Below are 25209 nucleotides of genomic sequence, written 5' to 3' on the forward strand. Positions count from 1 at the left end.
GATCTGGCATTGCCGTGAGCTGTGGTGTAGGTCACACACCTACTGCCTCTGATCTGGTGGTGTCGTGGCTGTAGTGTAGGCCAGTGGCTACAGCTCCGATTTGACCCCTAGCTTGGGAAACTCCCTATGCTGTGAGTGCATCCCTAAACAAACAAACAAACAAACAACAACAAAAACTGACCATTTTAAGTCTAAGGAAATTGTCCTAGAGACAAATAGCAAATGAAGAATTATTAATTTAAAAAATATACTTAAATTTTGATATGTACAGCAAGAGTCCTTGACATTTTAGCCATAGCCCACTCCCTCCCTATCTCACAAAATATACAAAAATAATAATAATTTATAATATATCACAGGCCTATCACAGCTGGAACTATAAAACTCTTGGAAGAAAACATGGGTAAAACTATCCATGATCATGGATTAAGTAATGAGTTCTTAGATATCACAGCAAAAGCACAAGCAATAAAAATTTAGATAAACTGATCAATGCCAAAATTAACTTTTGCTCATTAATGGATACTATCAAGAAAGTGAAAGGATAAGCTTCAGAATGGGAGAAATAGTTGCAAATTATATCTCTGATAAAGGACTTGTATCTAGAATATATAAAGAACTCTTACAACTCAATAATAAAAAAATAATCAGTTTAGAAATGGGCAAAGTATCTAAATAGACATTTCTCCAAAGAAGATATACAAATGACCCCTAAGTACATGAAAAGATGCTCAGTATCATTAGTCATTGGGAAATATCCTACCCACACACTCGTTAGATAATAAGCATTGATGACGATGTGTAGAAATCAGAGCCCTCCTACATTGCCAGTAGGAATATAAAATAGTAGAGCCACTTTAGAAAACAGTTGGATGTTTTCTAACTTCAATGTTTAAACGCAGAGTTACCATATAACCCAGAAGCATTCTCTTTGAGAGAAATGAAAGCATATTTACACAACAACTTGTACACAAATGTTCATAGCGGCATTAATCATAATATCCCCAAACTGGAAACAACCCAAATGTCCATCAACTGATGAAGGAATAAATAATAAGCGGCATACCCACATAATGAAGGTTATTTGGCATCCATGCTGCAATATGAGTAAACCACAGAATGCTTTATGCTGGAGAAAAAAGCCAGTTACAGAGGAACACATATTGTATAATTCCATGTGTTCTGAAATACCCAGAATAAACAAATATATAGAGGTTGATAGTATATTAGTGGTTGACTAAAGCAGAGCAGGGCTGGGGGTTTGGAAAGAAATGCCTAGGATGTGCAAGTTTTCTTTCTGGAGTGATTAAAATACTCTAAAATTTATTTTTGGTGATGGTTGCACAACTCTGTGAATATTTTTAAAGCTACTGAATTGTACATGTTAAATAAGTCAATTGTGTAGCATGTGAAATATATCTCAATAATGTTAAAAAAAAAAACACAGTTTGAAGAGACAAAGCAATCATCACAGCCAAACCCCAGATATGACACAGATGTTGAAATTAACAAACAACAGAATTAATTATGATATATACATCTAAGATTACATTGGAAAAGGTAGACAACTTTTAAGACATGATAGGCATCTTCAGCAGAGAGATGTAATCTATAAGAAAAAAATCAAATGCAAATTTTAGATATCAAACCACAACAACAGAGATGGAGATTCTCATTGACAATTACATCAGCAGATTAGACACAGGCAAGGAAAGAATCAGTAAGCCTGAAGACAGATCAGTAGAAAGTATCCAAGCTTAAATGCAAAGAGAAAAAAAAAAGTGAAAGAAAAAAAATAAACCTAACACATCATTCAAGATCTAATGGGCAACAGCATTAGATCATAACTGTTGTATCACTGAAGTTCCAGAAGTACAAGACAGAAAATGGGGCAAAAGCAATATTTGAAGAAATATTAGAGACACAACAAATAACAGGTTAAAAAAAAAACTCAGAAAATATAAACCTGGATTAATACCAAAATAGAAAAAAAAAGTAGGCTTATCATATTCAAACTGTTGAACATTAAAAAAAAAAAGTTAAAATATTAGGGGCAACCAGAGGGAAAAAAAAGACAAATTTCCTGCAGAATACAGCAGACTTATCATTAGATAATATACAAGGATGAAGACAACAGGGTAAAATCATTTAAGAATTGAATGAAGAAAAAACACACATATCATTCCAGAATTCTATACACTAGCCTAGTCACACAGTAAAAACACACAGTAAAAACAGGGGCAATTCATTGCCAGCAAACATGATAAAAAAAATGTTAGGGAGTTCCCGTCGTGGCGCAGTGGTTAACGAATCCGACTAGGAACCATGAGGTTGCGGGATCGATCCCTGCCTTTGCTCAGTGGGTTAAGGATCTGGTGTTGCCGTGAGCTGTGGTGTAGGTTGCAGATGCGGCTCGGATCCTGCGTTGCTGTGGCTCTGGCGTAGGCCGGTGGCTACAGCTCCGATTCAACCCCTAGCCTGGGAACCTCCATATGCCGTGGGAGCGGCCCAAGAAAGAGCAACAACAACAACAACAACAAAAGACAAAAGACAAAAAAAAAAAAATTTTAAAGTAAGTTCTTCAGGAAGAAAGAGTGTGATATAGATCAGAAACTTGTTTCAAACAAAAAATAAATAAATAAAATTGTTCTCAAGTTTCCTGAAATGGAAGCATAGATTATTGATTTAATCTTTCTTCTTTCTGATACATGCATTCTATGCTATAAACTTCCAAGAGCCACATCTGCTGCATCTGAGAATTTTGATAAGTTGTATTTTCATTCAGTTGATAATATTTTAAAATTTATCTGGTGAGCTCATCTTTGACTCTTTAGAACTGTGTTGTTAATCTCCAGGTATTTCTGAGTATTCTAGCTACCTTCTGTTTCCAAATTTTAGTGTAATTCCATTGGGGTCTGAGAGAATACTTTTTTACTTTTTTCTTTTTTCTTGCAGGTTCCCAGGCTAAGGGTCTATTCAGAGTTACAGCTGCTGGCCTATGCCACAGTCACAGCAACTCCAGATCCTTAACCCATTGAGCGAGGCCAGAGATAGAACCCACAACCTCATGGTTCCTTGTCAGATTCGTTTCTGCTGCACCACAACGGGAACTCTGAGAAAATACTTTATATTGTTTCATTTTATTAAAATTTGTTAATGTCTATTTTATGACCCAGAATGTGATTAATGTAATCTTGACAGGAATGGTCACTCTGCCGATGATAGATGAAGTATTTCAAAATTGTCAGTTAGATACAGTTGAATGCTGATTGTTCTTTTACTTTCTGCATTTTGACTATAACGTCTCATCTAGGAATTGTGGTATTTATGCTACTTATTGTTCTCCGAGCTTCCTATACCTGTGGGTATGGTGTCGGCCATTAATTTTGGAAAATCTGACGCCATTTTTACTTCAAATAATTGTTCTCCCTTTCTTCTTCTTCTGGTATTCCAATTATGCATATCTTATACCTATTAAAATTATCCCATGGTTCTTCAATATTATGATTTTTTTTTTCATTATTTTTTCTTTCCTTTTCAGTTTGGGATTTTTCTATTGACTTATCTTCAATCTCAATGATTTTTTCCTTGGCTGAATCCAATACACTGATGAGCTTATCTGAGGCAATCTTCATTTCTATTACAGCGACCTTGATTTCTATCTTTTCTTTTTGATTCTTTCTCAGATATATCATTTCTGCTTGCATTACTCTGTTCTTACATGTTGTCTACTTTCCATTAGAGCTCTTAACATATTAATCATAGTTTGAATTCCTTATTTGATCATTCCGTGTCATATCTGAGTCTGATTCTGACACCTATTTTATCTCTTAAACTGTTTTTCTTATAAAAAAAATTACAATTTTTTTCTGAAAACCAGACATGTATTTACACATATGTATCAGGTACTTGGGCTTTTAGAGTGAGGATTTACATTAGTGTGGTTGGAGCTGTACTGTCTTTAACTGTCTTTAATATTTTCATAGCTGTCAGTGCCAGAGGCCCCAGTTTCCTCTTGTTCCCCCTTCTTTCCCTCCCTGCTGTTTTGGACTTTCCTAGAAACTCATTCTTAAATAGGGTCTGTCTTACATCTTTCTCAGCTATAATTTACTGTATTATAAGAGCCCTGTTAATATTTTTATAAAGAACGGGGAAAGGGAAAATTTTTATAACTTTATGATTAAATTACAGTGTTTTATGGGTTTGAGTCCTTGGATTGTGACTTCCAGAAGCACTTCTTGGTGTCTTCCCACTCCTGTTGTGCAAGACAAAAATGTTACAGGATTCGGAAGTGATCTAATTATCCTTTTCCCAGGTCACATTAAGACTCTGGTAAAGAAGTTTCCCTGGAGGACAGACCTCTTTTATGGAGAATATCCTGAGTGTATTTCAAAATAGTTAATTTCCCCTGGATGTATTTTGAAAGCCTTATTTTTCTCCTCTCCCTGCTGGAAACATTTGGAGACTTTACCTGAATATTGACCATAAGAATCTGATGGTTTCTGGTGGTAATTACTATGAAAGTAGAGGTGTGCCTAATACTCCCCCAAAATGTTTAAATCTCATGCCAGCCCACACTCAGCCTCTAGAAATTATCAAATTACCATGGAAGTGTTCCTATTGGTTACTGGTTCCAGGAAATTCTATGACCATTAAGCAGATTTGACTGTAATTTCCTGTATTACTCTTTCCAGATTTCCAAGTGACAGGTTGCCCTGTGACGTCCATCATCTGATGGATCTGTGAAAAGTTACTGGTTTTCAATTTTCTGTCTTTTTTCCTTATTTTAAGTGGGAGAGTTGCAACTTCGAAGCTCTCTCCATATTGGAACTGAAATCAGAGTTCTCTAAAATCTTTATATGAGTGGAATGATACAGTATTTATTCCTCTTCATCTGGCTTCCTCAGACAACACAATTATTTGGAGATTCACCCACGGAGAATTATACGAATTCTTACAGTCCTTTATTTTCATTGCTAAGTAGTAGAAAACTATATGTTTTCCAATTCATCTGTTGATAAGACTGTCTCCAGTTTAGGGCTACTGAAAACAAAGCTTATATGAATATTTTTGTACAAAACCTTGTCTGAACATATGCTCTCATATCTCTTGGGTAAATATCTCAGAGTATAACCGCTGGTCATATGGTAGGTGTATGTTTAACTGTTTCACTTTCTAAGAAATTTCCAACATCTTTTCAAAGGGACAGTGGCATTATACATTCCCACTAGAATCACTGTTCCATATCCCACCAATTCTTGGTATATTCTTTTCATCTGTAGCCATTCAAATAATGAATAGTTGTATCTCAATGCGGTACACCCTAAATGAGAATGCTTATCTCAATAACATACTGTCTTCCAGTTCATGATCATAGTACGTCTATCTCTCTGTTTATTTAGGTATTTTCAAATCTCTCAGCAACACCATATAGTTTCGATGGTCAGTTCTTTATTGAGGCTTTAATTTGATCTTACCACATTTAAAAATTAAGTTAGCTTAACACAGTTTCATAGATGCCAGCAGAGGACATGAGAGGCCTGTGTCAGGAAACTAAAGGCTTTATTACTCATAACATAAGAAGCAGCACAAATATCAGCATGTTTGCATCTGTTTCTCTTGCCTCCACACCCCATTGGAGTGATGCTGTTGCCCTACATGGATTCAGTACCTATAGTGGTTTTTCCTGTCAAGTGAGAAACACTGAGCTTGCAATATCTATCATTTTTTTAAGCTATAAGTAAACCAGTGAGGATATGTTACATCTTTCAAAGTTACCGCTTGTGTAATCAGCCCTGGAGAAAATGGCACAAATAAAAGAATGGTTAGAGGCTCTGCCTTGACATACCCTCAAGAAACATTAATAGATCCAAAGAGGATTGCCTCTTTGCACATTTGTTGGTCAAATGTAGCCCTATTTCATCTTTAAGTTAGCAAAATGATTTTTAAACTCCAATGTCTAATTGTTTATTGTAATATATGTTAAGTAAATTATAATTTGTATATTGATCTTGTATTCTGCAATCCCAATGAACTTAATTAGTTTTAGATTTTTTTGTAAATTCTTTAGTATTTTCTACATACATGACCATGTAGTTTACGGATAAAGACAGCTTTATATCTTCCTAGAAAATATGGATATCTTTACACATGCTTCTTGCCTATCCCATTCATCCAAGACACGTATGAAATTCACTGGGAAGCCACCAATGAGGTGCCTGAGCAAATGGCTGGGAAATTACTCACTAAAGCCCTTGGGAGGTTCACCTTGAAGCCAGATGGGATGCCCATGGAACTAGTCACCTGAATGGGTTCCAAAGAAACTTGCTGAGGGTTAAGAACCATTAGATGTCTCACACTCTTATGGCTGCCACACATCAGAGAAGCAAAAGACAGCAACACACACTAGACTGGAGGACACTTCTTCATGCAGTGTCTCTCATCACCGTCTACAGACAGTTTAACATCATGCCAACTAGTAAAAGAGATGTGTTAAAAGGGTTCAGCTCCAGGATCACAGGGTAGGGCAATATGGTGTGTATTTGGAGCTGACAGCAATAAACTGTTAACTGACACAGACCATTCTTTGGCTACTTGGTTTTCATTCTTTGGCTGTGCATCTTTCTAGTCACATTTCAATTTCCATAAAACAATTCCATTTTTCCACCTAACAAATGGAAAAAGTCTCAACAGTCGTCGCACTAACTTCGGCTGTAGAGATGACTCGTATACAATATCTTACTAAATTTTCTGTTACCCAAAGACTAAATTGCAGAGTTAAGCTCCAATTACCTGTATGTAAAATTACCTGTATTTAGACTTGGAAGATGACAGAAGAAAACAGTTAGCATACGCAAATACCCACAGTTGTAACAGAAGAAAAACATGCAAAGTTTCTAGTCCTAACTTCTGTAACTGGGTCCAAGGTCATAGCTGGTCTCTAAGGCTTCCTTCTTTTGCTCTCTCTCTCTCTTCTTAAGGCTAAGGTTCTTTACCAAAAAGAAAACTTTTCTAGAAATTTCAGAAACAGTAATAATGTTAATGACCTAATGCAAATTGATGAAGGCATGAGAATTAACATATAAACTTCATAAGTCTTTAAATGAAGCTTGAAACTACATATCCCTTAATTAACTTAATGCTGGAAATAGCTGTTATAGGAATAATAAGAGACTGATGCCAGAAGTTAATTTTTTTTCTTTTTTGGGTTGGGGGGGGCACCTACTTCTTCCTTCACCTGCCCTCAGCCTAAACATCAGCTGGTCAAAGTTCTTTACCTCATGTGAGGATGAAAATCTTCATGATTTCATGAAGAATCATTCAGGAATTAGTCTTCCATAGTCCTATCTTCTTTTGTCCCTCTGTTTCTGGAATTTTCCACACAGAGTCCTTCCTCACCCCAATGTACAACCACCGCCCAGTTTCTCCTCACTAACAGGATCGTCAGTCAGGCCAGCCAGGAGAGGGAACCCCTTTTGCTTCCTGATGGTTTCAGGGGCACAGGGAAACCCAAAGGTGCAGGTGATAGTCTCATGTCCTAATTCAAGAGAAACTTTGTTGGGCTCATTGGCAGAAGTTCCACTTCTTGGGATCAAAAGCCATCAAGACCAGGCAGTTCAAAGGTGCCAAGATGGGCAAGGAGTGTTCTAGAATTGAGCTCACGTCGCAGCCCCAAGGAAAGTGCTCAGGTAGCATCTGCAGAATCCTCACAGCTCCAGGAGGCTCGTCTACACTACTTCCTCCTGTGTTTCGAACAGGCAAAGGGCCCAAAGAATTCTCCTGGTCAGTCGCAGCCGTCTAGGGCCCTCAGTCTGCGTGTCTTCCAGCTGAAGCCAGGGACCACCTCGGCCCACCCCCTACCACTTCAGCGGTGAAGCTTATCACAATTCCCTCCAGCTCTCCAATGGCAACGACAGCGGGTTCTTTACCCCCTGGAAACGCAGAACGTCACCATCACCATCACAAAACTGACGCGTCGGTCACACACGTCTCCCTCCCCGCCCAGGGCGCGAACCCGCGGTCACAGACTGACGGCGGAGACGGAACCATATCACCCACACAGCCGCCCTCAGCGCCCGGTTTTGCGCAGGCGCAGCCGCTCGCTTCCGCCGGAGGCGGGGCCGGCGCGCGTCCGGCGGGTCCCCAGTGCTCAGTTCCCTGTGCGCGTGCGCATGGAACGCGGGGACAGCCGGGGCATGGCCCCAGATCGGGGTCTGGTCTCGGCGAGACAGAGGCCATGGCAGGATCCTGGGACAGGGACTCAGGTGGGGGATCCTGGCCTCGGTCCCGTCCGAGCCCGCCGCTTCCTGCTGTGTCTCTACGTGGTGGGCTTCCTGGTGAGTACGTGTGGGGCTGGGCGCGAAGTGCTGGCTCCATCCTGACCTGGAACCCGATGAAGGGTGCTTTTCTTTGCAGCTCCCTGGGTGTTCCTAAGGCTCAGCCGGGGCTGGGAATCTGCGATCTGCCTGGTGATGCTTTCTGCTTCATAAACCCCTTCATTCTGCACCTGGCCGAAGGGAGGCTTGCCCCTCGCGTGGGCACTGAGCCCAGTTCGCGACTCTCTCCTCCTCCCCATCCCCAGCTCGCGGTTTAAGACGGTGCAGCACCTGCCGCAGATGTGACTCGGTGGCTGAGCCTCGCACGAGGGGTGACCCCGGGTGTTTGATGCTGTAGCAGGTGCATCGCATGGCTTGGAGAGCAGGGATTCACCGGCAAGCCTGGGGAAGCCCAGCTGTGCAGAGGCTGCGGGTGCCCTAGGAACACAGAGGCTCCTTTTGCCAGGCTAGGTCGGGAAGTCGCTGTTGGTGACCCCACTTGGACAGAATTAGGCATTTTCCTTAGGGTTCCTGGTAGACTGGCATGTTTAAAAATGCAAATCGCAGTGAATGACACACATCTGCCTTTCGACAAACTGTTTATTCGTGCACAACGCAGTTTTGGTTTTGTTAGGACTTGTGTGTCCTGGTTTAATAAGGACAATTATTAATTTCCCGACTAGAATGGAAAGATTAGAAAACTAAGTGTATGGTAGGACAAGCCATCCAGTCGAGGGCATCCCTCCATTTATTTATGGAATTTCTGAAATCCATTATAGGGTAAAGGCTGTGGAGCTCCAGTTGCTGTAATACACAGTCCCTGCCTTCGGGAAGGAACCTGTAGTTGTTCTGGTGGTTTCTGTGCCATTATCTGCAGGAACCCTACATCTGCCTCTTCCCTTTTCTCATCCAAATAGAGGCCTGGTCTAGTTGCCCTGGTTGTGACCTAATCCACCTTAGGATGGACTTGAGACAAGGACCCAGTAGGGTTTCAGCTTTGTTGGGCCTATTAGTTTATCTTGAGGCCAAAAGGAGCTGATCAGGTTAAGTGTCAAGGAGAGAAGCCTGCCTTCTAGGGCCTGAAGATGGGCCACCAGCCTCCTTCCTCCTTCCTGCTTTACTGAGACTTTTGGTTTAGGTCTGAGCTTGTAAGACTGTAGAGGGTACATGGGTTGCCTTCCTGACTCCAGGAGGAATTTCATATTTTTGAACAAGTGATGCTTTGCTAAGAAAGATACATTATCCTTGTGTCCTTTCCCATTTCATTACCTCCCCCCCCTTTTTTTTTTAATTTGTGAAATGTCTGTAGCACATCTTCCTTGCAATGACAGAGAAGCTAAAGTTAAAATGAATTCTAGGTCAGGGTGATCCAGGCATTTATAAGTGGCCACTGCTATTACACTTTGTATTTGGATCCCTTGATCACTTTAACGTGATGAGTATGGCTTACCATAGAATATAATGTGTTCTTGTTTGCGCAAATCTTATTTATTTATTTTTAATTTATTATTTGTTTTTGAGTGCACCCGCGTCATTTAAAAACTCCTGGGCCAGGAATGGAACCTGCACTAGAACGGTGGCTGGTGCCACTGCAGTGACAACACCAGATCCTTAACCCACTGAGCCACCAGGGAACTCATCATCAAAATTTTAGAGATTGGTTTTGTTTTCTAAATCCATTTATCATTAAGATCCCTACTTTAAAAACACCCAGGCCTCAGTTTCCAGTTTGAGTTAATCAGCACTTTGTTGTTTAGGATTTGTTGGGTGTCAGCATGGTCGTCCCTTTACTGAGCCACCAGGGAACTCATCATCAAAATTTTAGAGATTGGTTTTGTTTTCTAAATCCATTTATCATTAAGATCCCTACTTTAAAAACACCCAGGCCTCAGTTTCCAGTTTGAGTTAATCAGCACTTTGTTGTTTAGGATTTGTTGGGTGTCAGCATGGTCGTCCCTTTACTGAGCCTTCACGTCAAGTCTCTGGGAGCAAGTCCAACCGTGGCTGGGATAGTAGGTGAGTGATTGATTCTGCATGTTTGTAGAGCACTGAATTTTAAAACCCCAGAACTGAGAACCTGAAAACAAATGCCTCTTTTAGCTAAATGATACCCAAAGGTAAACTGAAAATGGGGATAAAATGGATTTTCAGAATATTTCAGGATAGGCCCCTGGAGCAAATGTATTTCATCTTTTCCTAGACTGCCTGTATTTAGAGGTTTCCAGGAATAATATCATCCTTGTGTCCCCAACCTCCAGTGACATTACAGGTCCTTAGTGAGCCTCTCCAGGGAGCTGGCCATGCGTGCTAGGGGCTAAGCATGGTGACCTAATGTGAGACCAGAGAGATTTAATCTATAGAAATCAGAGTATGAGGAACAGGACCAGATGAGCCTTGACCACTTGGCTTCTGGCTTTCTGCATCCCCATCAACACATCTCAGAGGGCTTCTCTTCCTGCACAGCATGAAATCTCCATCGAAAGCCATTGATTTACCAAAGAGGCAGGCAAGAGCAGGTCTTAGGCCTCTGCCCCTTAATGAGTAATTGTTCAAACTCACAGCCCTTGGTCATTAACACACTGGATGAGCAGATGTGCTGCAGATGTGTTTGGTAAGTCCCAGGCCATGATTTGTATTTCCCTGGAACAGTGTACTAAGAGTTATTCTGGCCCACTGAGCAGCAGGGAGGGTTCCGTGAAGAGAAGGAATTATGATGGAGTTAAAAGCACTCTGTAAACCTTTGTCAGTTCTTAGAAGATAGATACTTTATAAAACTGAAGTGTTAGAGACATGAGATGGTGTTAACATTTTATAACTTAGTAGGGGGATTCAGATTTCTATTCCTGGGAGTGCACATGCCTCATGCAGGGTGAAAGGGACTTTCTCAAGGCCCCTAAGGGTGACCTGTGCCTTCAGTCTCTCTTCTGCTCTCTCTTGATTTTATTTTGAAGGCCTTTGATTAAAAATCTATTACTTTACTCTTCCATCTGAAAAAAAATATTATGGGGCAATTTCCTTTTTAAAAAATGGTCCTTTTGGGGAGTTCCTACTGTGGCACACTGGAAACAAATCCAACTAGTATCCATGAAGATGTGGGTTCCATCCCTGGCCTCGATCTGTGGGTTAAGGACCCAACGTTGCCGTGAGCTGTGGTGTAGGTCGCAGACTCTGCTCAGATTCCTGAGTTGCTGTGGCTGTGGTGTAGACTGGCAGCTACAGCTCCGATTCGACCCCTAGCCTGGGAACTTCCATATGTTGCAAGTGCAGGCACCCCCCCCACCCCCCCAAAAAAAAGAAAGAAAAAAGGTCCTTCCTTATTTTTTTTTCCCTGATGTTTTTCTGTTAGTTTAATCCACTTCTGTGATAGGTCTAGCTGATTTTCCTGAGTTATGTTACTTATGTTTTTTACAGGCTCCTCCTATGGCATTTTACAGCTCTTTTCCAGCACATTGGTGGTAAGTTCTCTTCCATCTGGCAGCACCTCTGGGAGGCATAAGCCATATGCCTCCGAGGGCTGCCCATCACAGCTGTAGTGAAATCAGGCCTTGAGGTTCGCCTGAAAGGAAATGTGCAGATGGTGCGGACATGTAGTGTCACTAGAGCGAGAAGAAGCCCCAAGTCATCTATTCCCCTCGTTGACGTCTCAGGAGAGACAGGGGTTGGAGGGCTGGAGGGGTTGGAGGGCTGGCTCTCAAAGGACCTCGCTGAGGCAGAGTGAGAGCTCCCTTTTTATTTATTTTATTTTTGTTTGCCTTTTTGTCTTTTCTAGGGCTGCACCTGTGCCATATGGAGGTTCCCAGGCTAGGGGTCTAATCAGAGCTGTAGCCGCCAGCCTACACCACAGCCACAGCAACGCTAGATCTGAGCCACATCTGCAACCTACACCACAACTCACGGCAATGCCAGATCCTTAACCCACTGAGCGAGGCCAAGGATGGAACCCACAACCTCATGATTCTTGGTCAGATTCATTAACCACTGAGCCACAGTCGGAACGCCTCACTTTTTAAATTGTACCTTGTTCTTCCTGTGAGTCCCTGCCAGCTTTTACTAGGAGAAAAGAAGGTACACAAAAGTCATTACCAATTCTTTCTGTTTGAATGAAGTGACAATGATTGACTCCATTCATATCCTGGTGTTCTATTTGAAGTGGTGCCTTTCGAACTACACAGCTTGTTAATTATAAAACTTAAGCTTGCGAACAGAGGAGCCACTAGAGTGGTGGGTTGTATGTGGACCACAAGGACTGGCAAGACCCAGGGGCCGGAGTGTCATACTCACTTCTGACTACGCAGTGGTTGGAAGTTCAGCGTCCTTCCTGGGTGCACCCCTTCCTTCTCTTTCTGGTGTATGCTCTGCTGTGGCCCCTCTGGTCCCAAGATCTCAGCATCCAGAGGTTCAGACAGTTCAAACGGAACAGTCAGTGTAGTCACAGATCGATCTGACCTGACCTTGGTGTAGAGTTGTGACCTTGGGCTCATAGTGAGTGAACACCATGCATATTTAGCCCTGTGTTTCCCAAGAGTGGTTCACGTGTGAAACACATTTTAAAACAGAAGAGAAATTTGATCAGATTCCATCACAAATTCTTTTTTTTTTTTTTTCTTTTTTTTTTGTCTTTTTGCTATTTCTTTGGGCCGCTTCCGCAGCATATGGAGGTTCCCAGGCTAGGGGTCCAATCGGAGCTGTAGCCACTGGCCTACGCCAGAGCCACAGCAACACGGGATCCGAGCCGCGTCTGCAACTTACACCACAGCTCACGGCAACGCCGGATCGTTAACCTACTGAGCAAGGGCAGGGACCGAACCTGCAACCTCATGGTTCCTAGTCGGATTCGTTAACCCCTGCGCCATGACGGGAACTCCCCATCACAAATTCTTAGGTAACTAAGAGCTACTCCCTGATTTATCTATTTTGAATTGTTTCATATTTTAAATTGACACAACAAGAACAGTCTCATTCTCATTTAGTTGCTAAATGACCCAGGAAAGTAGCTGTGTCTCCCTTTTATGCAGGAGGAAATTAAGACTTAGTGTAAATAATTGGACCAAGTCACCCAATCTCCATATCTAAACTCTAAGTACATATTAATAATTTTACCATACGTCATCTGTCTTTGCCATAATCATCTAAAGAAGTAAATAGATAATGAGAATCAGATTGTATAAGAAACTAATGCCCGTGCTTGTAGGGCAACACGTCATAGTTCATGTGTTTTCTTTTGAGAGAAGATTTTGGGGATCATCTTAGTAAAAGCATCTTTTCTGTCATATTTGGACACTCACTCCCAAAATATGTGGGGTTTGTATATACATTAAATCACCTAAGTCACAGTGTATTTTCATTTTTCAAGTGCCTTTCTCCTGCTGGACTCTGACCCCCCTGAGACTTAAGACCAGGCTTGATTTATGTTTATCAGCAGCACTTATCAGAGCACCTGGATATAGCAGCATGTGAGGAATTTTTATTGCCAGCTATGGCCCATTGCTCTTTTTCACATTAATCCTGTGCTTTCTTATGTTTGTGCTCACAAAGCACATTTTATATATCTTATAGCTGTAATTGAATGAGAACCTTCCTTAGAAACCCTTCAGATAGAGAAATCCCTACGTGAAATGTCCTTTTTAACCACTACTTTTGTTTGTATTTTTATTTTCTTTTTACGGCCACACCCGCAGCATATGGAAGTTCTCAGGCTAGAGGTCAAATCAGAGCTGCACCTGCTGGCCTACGCCATAGCCACAGAAACTCAGGGATCTGAGCCACATCTGTGCCTATACCACAGCTCATAGCAATGCTAAATCCTTAACCCACTGAGCGAAGCCAGGGATCAAACCCACATACTCATGGATACTAGTCGGGTTCATTTCCACTGAGCCACAAGGGAAACTCCAACCACTACTTTTATAAATGCATTTTAATTAAAAGATTGGGGAAAACATTTTAATTTTAAAAACAAATCTTTGTGAAGAAAAGATTTACCAAATCAGACTTTTAGTAAAAATAACTAGCATTTATTAAGTAGTTATTATGTGCCAGGCCCTGTTCTAAGCTCTTTGTTACATTTAATCCACATAATAACTAGTCTTAAACTAGTCTTCAACACCAGACTGGTGGTTATCAGGGTTTGTTTTTTTGTTGTTGTTGTTTTTGGTTTTCTTATTTCTTTTTTAAAGTTTAATTGGAGTATAGTTGATTTACAATGTTGTGATAATTTCTGCTGTACAGCAAAGTGATCCAGTTATACGTGTACACACATTCATTCTCTTTCAGATGCTTTTCCCATACACGTTATTGCAGAATAGTGGGTGGAGTTCCCCGTGCTATGGGTTATGGGTTGCTAATGACTCATGTTACACAGAGCATATAGAATGTACATAGAGTATTGGCAGTGGGGGGAGAGGAATCTCTGAGGCAGGTATTATGATTGCTTCTATTTTATGGTGGAGAAGCAGAGCACAGGGCTATGCCTCTGTGTGTGATTATATTCACTGCACACGTGCATGTGGAGTGATGAGAGTTCGAAGCTGAACCCAGACAGCCTGGCCCAGCGCCCAGGGCATGGCCACCACATTACATCGTGACCTGTGGACACATAGGCCAGAGATCTCTCACCCAGGTCGAAAGGGTGTGGAGAATTCCTCAAATCCATAAAAATGAAAATTGAGGAAATGGATTGATGCCATTTTTAGAAGGATGGTAGTATTTTGGAGGATATACTCTCAAGTGTCTTATAAAGGAATTTTATTACAGTTTATACCCTTATGGAAAGAGATCTTTGGGGTCCCTTTTAAAAAGACATGCCTAACCCCTAGCCTGGGAACTTCCATTTGTTGCAGGTGTGGCCCTAAAAAGCAAAAAAAAAGAAAAGTAAAGAAAAAGATATGCCCATCAATAACGATGGGGAAAGGGGACAAACAGGCATAGTTGGCTTTTGTCCAGGAAGAGAGGTGGGCTCAGGTGACATGTTGGTGGGAGAGGGTGGGAACCAGGCCCTGAACATCAGTGAGGATGCTGTACTGCTGCCTCACAGCCAGGTGCAGGAGCCAGGGGTCACCTGGAGGGTGGGTCACAGGGCTCTGGACACCCTGTTCTTGACTTGCTCCAACAGTGCTCCACACTGTCATGGTGTTTTAGCATTTTTTTTGTTTTCAGGCGATGATGTTTTTTTGAAAGAGAGAACCTCGCCCAGGACCTCAGGACATAAAACAAGTCAGTCTGGAGTTGATGCAGGTGGACTGGGCTTGTCAGGCTTCTGTCCCTCTGCTCAGAAAAGAGCGCTTCTGAGGCACAGAAGGGAACGAGGCTGACCACCCTCCACCGTCCAATGTCTGAGGGGCTCCTGGAGCCCTGGCATGGCCACCCCGAGCCCAACGGCTGCGCAGTGTGCAGTGGAGGAATGTTCAGAGCAGAGGAACGAAGGGTGAGGAGGAAAATGCAATTTCCACCAGCCTCCCCCACCCTCTAAGGGTCTGTCCCAGAGGCCTCACCCAGGACAGCTGGTGCTTAAGAGTGAACTATGGGGGCAGCTCTGGGCTCTGCTCACTTAGCTGCCCTTTGTCTCCTGGGGAATCCGGGACCCTGGGGGCTCCATGCAGCCCCACCCCCACCCCCCCACCCCACCCCGCCTCCCTGTCCGCTCTTCCTCTTCGCCTTCTGCTCCCTTCGGGCTCTGCCCTCCTCTCTGGCCTCATGTTCACACTCACAGACGTGTGTGCAGGGCTCAGCTGGTCACCGTCAAGGGCATCGTTCCTACTGGGCAGCTTCCCCCTGGGCTGCCTCAGGGTCTTTCCAAACCTGCTTACCTGCAGCAAGGATGGTTCAGGAGGGAGCCCACACCTGGCAGGGCTCAGGCTTCTGGATGCAGGAACTCAAACTGGCAGACTTTGAGACCTAAAACCATAAAACCTTTCGGAAACCATGAATCCAGGCAGTGTTGTTTCAGATGTGATGCCTAAAGAACAAGCAGCAGAATATAGAATAAACAAGTGGGATGATGTCAAACGGAAAAGCTTCTGCACAGCAAGGGGAACCATCAACAAGATGAACAATCTGTGGAGTGAAAGAAAATATTTGCAACTCATATATCTGACAAGGGGTTGACATCCAAGATATACGAACTCTTACAGCTCCACAGCAGGTCATCACAGATGCTTTCTTTGGTATCTTAGGCTTTTTTATCTTTTTTGGGGATGAGATACTCCATTGTGTTTTCCCACCCAACATGTGAAAGACCAGAGAACACAACTTCTCTGACAGATGACAGAATAGAATTGAGCACCCATTTCAGTTTCTAGAGATTTTCTACTGTGCATGTCTGCAGTGGCTCTTTTCCAGGGAGTCAGAGGTTTCCTGTGCTCCTTGCTTCCCCAGGGCTGCTGGAGTGACGTCGTGGGAAGACGGCCTTCCTTGCTGGTGTGCCTTCTGTGCAGCGCCCTGGGTTATCTCATTCTTGGAACATCGACCAACGTGTTCCTCTTTGCCCTCGCTAGGGTCCCTGTGGGTGAGTTCTTGCCCTATGCCTACGTTTTCATTCAAAATCCATCAAAGTGTAGGTTTTGAGAGAGCCTGTCCCTGCTTGGCAGCAGCGCTTTGATTAAACCTTATATAAAAAGATAGAATGACAACAGCAGTTACAACTGTAGCACCAGCAGCCACTGTGATGGGGCACTTAGCATCTGTCAGCCTTTGCTGACTTGTCCAGGGCCACAGACCTTGTGTGTGATAGAGCCTGGAGCCCTCCACACCTGTCTGAACACCTGCCCACAGCAGCAGGACCTGCCTCCTTCCTGTCTACCTCTCTCTGCCTCCAGAAGAATTCCTTAGTCAGGAAGAATTCCTTAGCTGTCTTTGGCCAGCAGTGTGGTTCCCATGCTTTCCCTCAGCAAACTTGCCCTTTTGAAATTGGACTTCTTGACTTCACATTGCAATAATCCTGGGTAGCTGTCCTGCAACCTTCTGTAAATCCACCTGCTACTGGGGCAAGGATTATAATATAGTGGCTCATGGGTGAGTTTTCTGTTTCCAGACTGGTCTTGAATGTGTCAGCCGTTATTGAAATGGCTTTCACCCCATCTATTCATTGAAATATCCCATCCATTCTTTGAAACACCTGAGCGAATGCGCAGGTAGTTACTGCAGTTCTTTATTCCTGTGTTTTCTTTCTTGGTGATCAGAGCCCTGGGGTTTCAGTGATTTTTTTTTTTTTCTCACCTTTCTCAACCAAGCTGAGGGGTCAGGGGGCTTGGTTCAGATGTTGGTAACCAATGAGGATTATGGGCTCGGACCAAGAATCCAGTCACTGAGGGACCTGCAGGCCTTGGAGGGTCAGAGCTCAGAATGCTATCAGGGATGCACATGAAGCACGGGTTCTTGGGCCTTGGGGGGGGAGGTCATAGGTCAGAACTCCATCAGGGATGCACATGAAGCACAGGATCCCAGGCCTGGGGTGTGGGGGGGGGTCAGAGGTCAGAACTCCATCAGGGATGCAGATGAAGCATAGGATTCCAGGCCTGGTGGGGGTCAGAGGTCAGAACTCCATCAGGGATGCTTTTGATCCAGAAAACATACAGACCTGTTTCTCATCCTTTTGCAGGTATTTTTAAGCACACACTCTCCATCTCAAGGGCCCTGCTCTCTGATCTGGTCACCGAGAAGGAGCGGCCACTGGTGCTCGGCCAGTTCAACACGGCATCTAGTGTGGGCTTCATCCTGGGCCCTATGGTTGGAGGGTATCTGACAGAACTGGACGGTGGATTTTATCTAACAGCCTTCATCTGCTCTTCTGTCTTCGTCCTCAATGCGGGTAAGTTGACACTGAATCATTACAAGATGGTTTGGTTGGTGTGTTCACCCCAACCCACCAACCTGCTGTCTCTCCTCACAGCGTGGTTCTCCGAACTGGGCAGACCTGTCATTCACAGATGACATATCCCTTTATCTGCTGATGCAGATTCTGCAGCAGCTCTCGTGGCACCAAATCTCATGTGACTGCGTGTGTGTGGGGGGGGGGTGGTGAGTGAGTGTCTCTCACTGCCTGTACCCTCTTCTTCCCCCCCACCCTCTTCCCTCCACCTGCTCCAGCCACAAGGGCTTCAGCTTAGGGAAGCCCTGAGGTGGGGGCAGATGAGGCAGGTGCCTCCCCTCCCTGCAGGTGGTTACTGTAAAACTGCAACCGTCCCCATTCTGTGCCCGCCCCCCACCCTCATCCTGTCATCTTGTTCCCTGTTTACCTGTCCATACCCCCTTTTAGATTGAAATTCCTTGAGGGCAGGGATTTTATAGATCTTGTTTGTCAATACGTCCCAGTGTTTAGGACAAGATTTAGCATTTGGAGAGCATGTCTTCCATGTTTGGAGGGATGAAGGATGATGACAGTGGTGGACAGAGAACAAAAAGGTGCCATGGGGAGAAGTTTGCAGGTAACGCATGAAAACTTAGATGTGAAATAACAGGATATGGAAGCCAACATAGGCCCCTGAGCTGGGCAAAAGAGTGACTATTTTGTAGGTAGAGATTATTTTCTTCTGAATTCTCACATCAAAATGGAGTTTAAGTAGCTGTGGGAATGGTTAAAAACAGGATCAAAATTATAGATCAGGGAGTTCCCTTTGTGGTTCAGCAGTCAACGAAACCAACTAGTATCTATGAGGACGCAGGTTTGATCCCTGGCCTTGCTCAATGGGTTAAGAATCTGGCGTTGCAGTGAGCTGTGGTGTAGGTCGCAGATGCACTTGGATCCAAGTTGCTCTGGCTATGGTGTAGGCCGGCCACTGTGGCCCAATTAGACCCCTAAACCTGGGAACTTCCATATGCTTCCGGTGCAGCCCTAAATAGCCAAAAAAAAAAAAAAAAAAAAAAAATTGCAGACCAGTAAATGAACTAACACAGAAATACAGAGTGGTAACCAGACACACACAGCCCCTTACTCCTAGGGGCCACGCATGAATTCTGTGCCTTCGCCTGCATTCATGGATCTACTGCGGTTTTAACAGGTCTCGTTTGGCTGTTTCCGTGGACCGAAGTACAGCCCAATGCGCAGAACGATGGCCTGGGACAGGGGAAGAATCGAGCACTGTGGGGAAAGTCAGACTCTGCCGTACCAGCAGGGACTACAGCGGGTGACAGGACAGCCGGGCCGCCCTGGGGAGAGGTCTTGGCCACGCTGCAGGGCCTGAAGAGCCTGACGCGCCCCGGCCTGTGGGACGTGTATCTGATGCGCTTGCTGATGGCCGTGGCAGTCATGCTTTACCACAGCAACTACGTCCTGGCCCTGGAGGAGCGCTTCGAGGTGAGGCCCAGGACAGCAGGCTACCTCATCAGCTGCAGCAGCGCCCTGGGGGCCCTGTCGGGCTGCGCCCTGGGGCCGCTCCTGCGCCTGTACAGTCACTCCTCGCAGCGGGTCCTGCTGCACTCCAGCGCGCTCACATCTGCGCTGCTGCTGCTCTTCTCCACCGCGCGCAGCGTGGGCGTGGCTGTCGCCTGCTCCTTGCTCCTGGCCTTCTCCACCTCCATCGGCAGGACATGCCTCACCGACCTCCAGCTGACTGTTGGTGGCGGTGCGCGGGCTGGCGGCACCCTCCTGGGCTTGGGGCAGTCTGTGACGGCCGTGGGTCGCATCATCGCCCCCCTTCTGTCCGGGGTGGCCCAGGAGCTCAGCCCCTGCGGCCCTCCTGGTCTGGGTGCTGCGTTAGCCTTAGTGGCTGTCGTCATCATGTCACTACACAGACCTCACTCTGGTGGTGACAACAGGGACGCTAAGTTAAAAAGAGAGTAGCTGGATCTGGATAGGACGAAGGGGCGAGACCAGCGGTCTGTGAACGGCAGCACAAGTGCTGTGGAAAGGGTCAGAAAGTTCTTTGCAACAGGCGGTGCTCCGCCGGGCGTCCATCAGGCCTGTGGGAGGAGCAGAATCCACAGTACACAGGAGATGCGAGCTGGGCTTTGCCGGAGGGGGAGGTGTGCAGTGTTTTCCTAAGACTCTCTTCTCCTGGCCCAGCGAGGTTAGCATTTTCAAGGGGACGAAAAGCTGCCCAGGGCAAGACAGGGAGGTGATGGGGAGGCTAACAGAACGTTTGTGAAAAGGAGGTGACTGCAGGGATGACCCTGCTGAGTAAAAACAGGGTTACCGGTGAATAACACTCTTTTCAGCTGAGCATAGGTGTCAGGTTCAGTTCCACTGCTGAAAGGATCCTCTTCTGCTGTCCAAGTCCCTGAGATTAAAGAAGCTGCTTTATTAAAACCAGCCTGTCGCTTTCTCAAGTCATAACGAGGTTCTGTCCAGGGAGCTGGTGAGAACCCAGATGCCTGGCCTCATCCTGGGAGACAGAGCCTGTGAGCATTGGCGAGGTGCAGAAACCTGGTGCTTTTAATGAGCTTCTCATGGCGGTAGAAAAAGGATCATCCTGAGACCTCCCGGTTTTGATTAAAGTAAAAGCCAGAGACTTCGTGGTTTTTATTTTTTCATTATTTATTTATTTTTTTAGGGCTGCACTTGGGGCATATGGAAGTTCCCAAGCTAGGGGTCAAATTAGAGCTACAGCTGCTGGCCTACACCACAGCCACAGCAGCAGGCCAGGGATTGAAACTTCATCTTCATTGATACTAGTTGGGTTCATTTCCACTGCACCACAATTGGGAACTCCAGTTATTTTTATTAGTATCTAATCAGTTCGGACTGTCTGTTAAAATTGTGTGATCACTGTTAGGCTTGCCCCAGCTCTCGGCAGTTACACTCTACACCAGAAGAGCTGGGCTTCAGGGCCTCTTCCCTGTGCCTCTTGCCCCAGAGTGCCCCCTGCCCTCCACCCTGCCAAGGGCCCAGCCCAGCAGTGACCACATCTCCCTGGCACTTCTGCTTCCAGAAGCAGTGCTCAGCTGGGCTTCCTCTGCCAGGTGGTGAGAACCCCACAGAGAAGCCAAGGCTGTTCAGGTGGGCATCTTATTCAGCACCAGAGAGTCTGGGGTCAGAGGCCCCATCCAGTTCCACAGAGTCTCGTGTTGAAAGTCATCTCCTTTCTTTCATCTTAACATCACTTCTGGGGACTGAAGAGCTATGTGGACCTACAGGGAAGGTTTCGGGTCTTTCCCCAGGTCTAGGCTGCCCTGCTGTTCGAAAAGCAGTGCCCAGGGGCCCTGGGGAGGGTTAGCATGGATACAAAGGAGGCTCCACAAGTCATGGGCACTTTGGGTGACATCAGTTATTGGTAAAAATGGTTTAGGGGGTCCCTCTCTTCCTTCACAGACCCGCCAAAGCTCAGCTTCCTTCCAGCCCCCTTAATTAGTTCACTAGGATAGTATTTCCTTTGTCAACCTCTGTATAACTGCAAATGATACTTTAATACACCCACTTATTATAACCTTAATACTTAACACACGTAGAGCAGGAAAAAAAAAATGTTTCCACAGTTTTAGAATTTGTGTGTCAGGTAAACTCAATTATTCCTGACCAAGCAATTTTCACCAAGTTTGAAAATTGTCCTTTTTTTTTCCCCATCTAGCTACAAGAAAAATAATTAACATCTCATTAAGTGTCATAATGATGAACCATTATACAAGTATTAAGAGCTTTTGAGGAAACCAAAATATGATATAAAACGGCCTCGCTGTCAGGGAGCTTAGAGCATTGTCATGGACATTAGACTCAAAGGGACCAGATGTAATTGAGGGTTTGTGCACTGAGGGAGGATTTCAGAGGAATGTTTCCAAAGATTGTCTTTTCTTTACTCTCAGAAATGAGACAGGTTCCTTAGAAACTCTTAAGTAGAGGTCTTTTTAGAAGTTCCTGCTGTGGCGAAAGTGGGTGGATGATCCGGCCTATCTCTATGGTGGTGTCCTTTGATCCCCAGCCTGGCGTTTCTGCAGCTGTGGTGTAGGCCGCAGCTGTGGCTCAGATTCATTCCCTGGTCCAAGAACGTCCATATGCCGTGGGTGCAGCTGAAAAAGGAAAAGAAAAAATAAATACGGACTTTTTATTTTTATTGCTTTTTTTTAGGGCCACACTTGCAGCATATGGAAATTCCCAGGCCAGGGATTGAATCAGAGATACAGCTAGCTGCTAGCCTACACCACAGCCACAGCAATGCCAGATCCGAGCCGCATCTGCAACCTACACCACAGCTCATAGCAATGCTGGATCCTTTAAACCACAGACCCAGACCAGGGATCAAACTCATGTCCTTATGGATACTCGTCAGGTTCATTTCCACTGACAGGAACTCCAACATTTTTATTTTTTAAATCCTAGCACTTTATATTTGAAGTTAGATAAAAGCTTGTAAACTTAATGAGGCTTTATAATGAACCAGACACCCGGAAATACTGAGAACCTTAAAGGCTGATCTTACTAAGAGAGGAGAGACACATTTTTCTTATTTTCCACTATTGATTTTAGTATTTTGCTCAGGTGATTTTTTTTGGATAAATATTTTCTTATAGTTTCTCTTAAAATAGTCTACTACATTGCTACTCAGAGTGTGGGCCAGGGCCCAGCAATGTCACATCTGGAGCTCCTCAGACAGGCAGAGGCTCACCCACCCCAGCAGAAGTACCTTCACAAGACACCCTGCTGCTTTGTTTGCACACTAAACTTGGAAAACTACTAGTCTGATGGACAGTATTGGTATAGTTGATGGACTATGACCTCAGGGAAATTAAATCTGCCCAGAGTTGGTGATGTTTTTGTTTTTTTAAATTCTCTTGAGTAGGAACTTCTGTAATCTTTTCCAAAGTGTTAGGTTGAGCCACATGAAATTGCTATTTTTGTAAGTCAAAAATATCTGAAGTTACATCTGGTTCAACTTACTGTTAAATGGAATCTTCCTTAGAGGCATTGAACTTGGCCTGAAAAGTTTATAAAGGAAATGGCCCTCTTTCCACTGTCCTGCCAGCCACCGCCAGTAAGTGCTGTGAAGCAGCCCAGGCTTGGGGTTCTCCAGTCTCAGAAAGCCTTGGCCTCTTCCGATTGGAAGGTGCACCTCTGCTCATGTCCAGAGGGTGGAGCAAAGAGCAGCAAAGGAGTAGGGTAGTCCCCACATAACACCTGCAAGGCACCAGGCCTGGGGTCTGGAGAAAGTTATGCCTGGAGCAAGATGAAGGATCAAGAACCTGTGCTTCTCTGCCCGGCTGTACATTAGTCACCTGATGCCCAGAGCCTCCCCTAGACCTCAGGAGCCCCAGGTGCCCAGTGCATGTCCAGGGTGGAGCATCATGGGGTTAGATCATGAAGGGCTCACCTGCCATGCTCAGGGGTGACCTTGGGTGCCCATGGACGACAAGGAACCCTAATCATCCATGCTGGGAGTGCTCCAAGGACCTTCACGTTTTAGAAAGACCCTCTGGCTGCAAGAAAAGGATGAACTGGTAGCCAGGAAAGGAGCAGTCTGGACTTGGGGGCAATAATCCAGAGGAACAGAGGAAGAGGTGGTGGTGGGACTGGAGGGAGCAGGTCGAGGAAATCTCAAAGGCGTCAGGGAGGCCCTGGTGTCTGGTCTGGCAGAGCTTAGCCAGCTTAAAGGGGCTGGTCTGAGTGTCCAGCACAGTGCCCGGGCTGTTACCTGGCCAGGAACACCTGTGGGCATTTAAGGGCCCTTTGTGGAACATTTAGAACATTAAAAAGGCATTTTTTCCTAAGGACATTTCTATAAGATATTTAGAAATCTGTTGGGGATGAGAGGCAGCCCACTTCAGGGAAATTTTGAGGTATTTGGGCAACTGTAGTGAGAGAAGAGTGTTTTATTTAAAATGCATGGTGGGAGTTCCTGTTATGGCTCAGTGGTAATGAACCCGACTGATATCCATGAGGACTTCGTTTTGATCCCTGGCCCTGCTCAGTGTGTTAAGGGTCCCGAGTTGCTGTGGCTCTGGCGTAGGCCGTCAGCTACAGCTCCAATTAGACCCCTATCCTGGGAACCTCCCATAGCCACGGGAGCAGCCCAAGAAATGGCAAAAAGACAAAAAAAAAAAAAAAAAAAAAAAGAAAAGATTTGCACAGATCTAGCTAGGATGATGTATAATACAGCTCTTCGTGGAACAGGGTGATAGGTTGAAAAAATATTTTTTATTTCTGAAGAATTTGCCAGTTACGTGGTAGTGGTTTTTTAATAATAGAATTCCTGGGAGTTCCCGTCGTGGCGCAGTGGTTAACGAATCCGACTAGGAACCATGAGGTTGCGGGTTCCGTCCCTGCCCTTGCTCAGTGGGTTAACGATCCGGCGTTGCCCTGAACTGTGGTGTAGGTTGTAGACACGGCTCGGATCCCGAGTTGTTATGGCTCTGGTGTAGGCCGGTGGCTACAGCTCCGATTCGACCCCTAGCCTGGGAACCTCCATATGCCGCGGGAGTGGTCCTAGAAATGGCAAAAGGACAAATAAAATAAAATAAAATAAAATAATAGAATTCCTTTAAAAATGTAATAAGGTGTTGTTTATTCTAATAAATTATAATTTTCCCAAGCCGTTGTTGTGTCCTTGGGCCTGAGCAGAACCCTTGCAACCCCCTACCCTCAGCCCTTAGGATGACAGAGTCATAGATTTAGTATCTGATGAACATTCCTGAGTTGTTTTATAAATACTGCAACTGCCACCAGAGGGAAAAATCTACCTGCATGATGACCAGCCTGTAGCCATGACATAAGCTGCTCTGTCCTGAGCAGTATGGAATCTATGGCCAGCACAGTTCCCAAGGACTGGTCTCAAAAGAATGGGATTAACATTATTATGCGTAATAACCTATACCTGTGTGGGTACCAAAATAATTGTACCTTATTCTACCCATAAGGAGGCAGCTAAAATTATCAGCAAAGAAATGCTACAAACCATGTCACTCTTCCACTCTGAGAAAACAGAGTCCTATGTCAGCATGAAGAAGCTACAGAAGATGGGGAGCTCCCGTTGTG

At 44.7% G+C, this 25209-nt stretch overlaps 1 protein-coding gene across 2 annotated transcripts; it reads left to right on the top strand.

Annotated features, from left to right (window-relative positions):
• Positions 8115–24366, top strand: MFSD9 (major facilitator superfamily domain containing 9). 2 transcript variants are annotated; one of them, XM_013995905.2, is made up of 7 exons: positions 8118–8336; positions 10244–10331; positions 11727–11770; positions 15471–15738; positions 16689–16818; positions 17911–18120; positions 19310–24366. In XM_013995905.2, exons 4-7 carry the CDS (start codon positions 15643–15645, stop codon positions 20089–20091), a joined length of 1218 nt encoding a protein of 405 aa, XP_013851359.1. In that variant the 5' UTR covers positions 8118–8336; positions 10244–10331; positions 11727–11770; positions 15471–15642; the 3' UTR covers positions 20092–24366. The 2 variants fall into 2 exon arrangements, with proteins under 2 accessions (XP_003481188.1, XP_013851359.1); XM_003481140.4 differs by lacking the exon at positions 15471–15738 and having other exon boundaries at positions 8115–8336.

The sequence above is a fragment of the Sus scrofa genome, chromosome 3, assembly GCF_000003025.6.
Source record: "Sus scrofa isolate TJ Tabasco breed Duroc chromosome 3, Sscrofa11.1, whole genome shotgun sequence".
In the NCBI taxonomy this organism is placed as follows: Eukaryota; Metazoa; Chordata; class Mammalia; order Artiodactyla; family Suidae; genus Sus; species Sus scrofa.

What these genes read in the sequence shown, in the direction of transcription:
- MFSD9 (XM_003481140.4), top strand. Translation starts at nt 8,172, where the DNA reads ATGGAACGCGGGGACAGCCGGGGCATGGCCCCAGATCGGGGTCTGGTC. An exon ending in CCTCGCTAGGGTCCCTGTGG is followed by an intron (nt 16,819 to 17,910) that starts GTGAGTTCTTGC and finishes ATCCTTTTGCAG; the next exon opens with GTATTTTTAAGCACACACTC. An exon ending in TGTCTTCGTCCTCAATGCGG is followed by an intron (nt 18,121 to 19,309) that starts GTAAGTTGACAC and finishes CGGTTTTAACAG; the next exon opens with GTCTCGTTTGGCTGTTTCCG.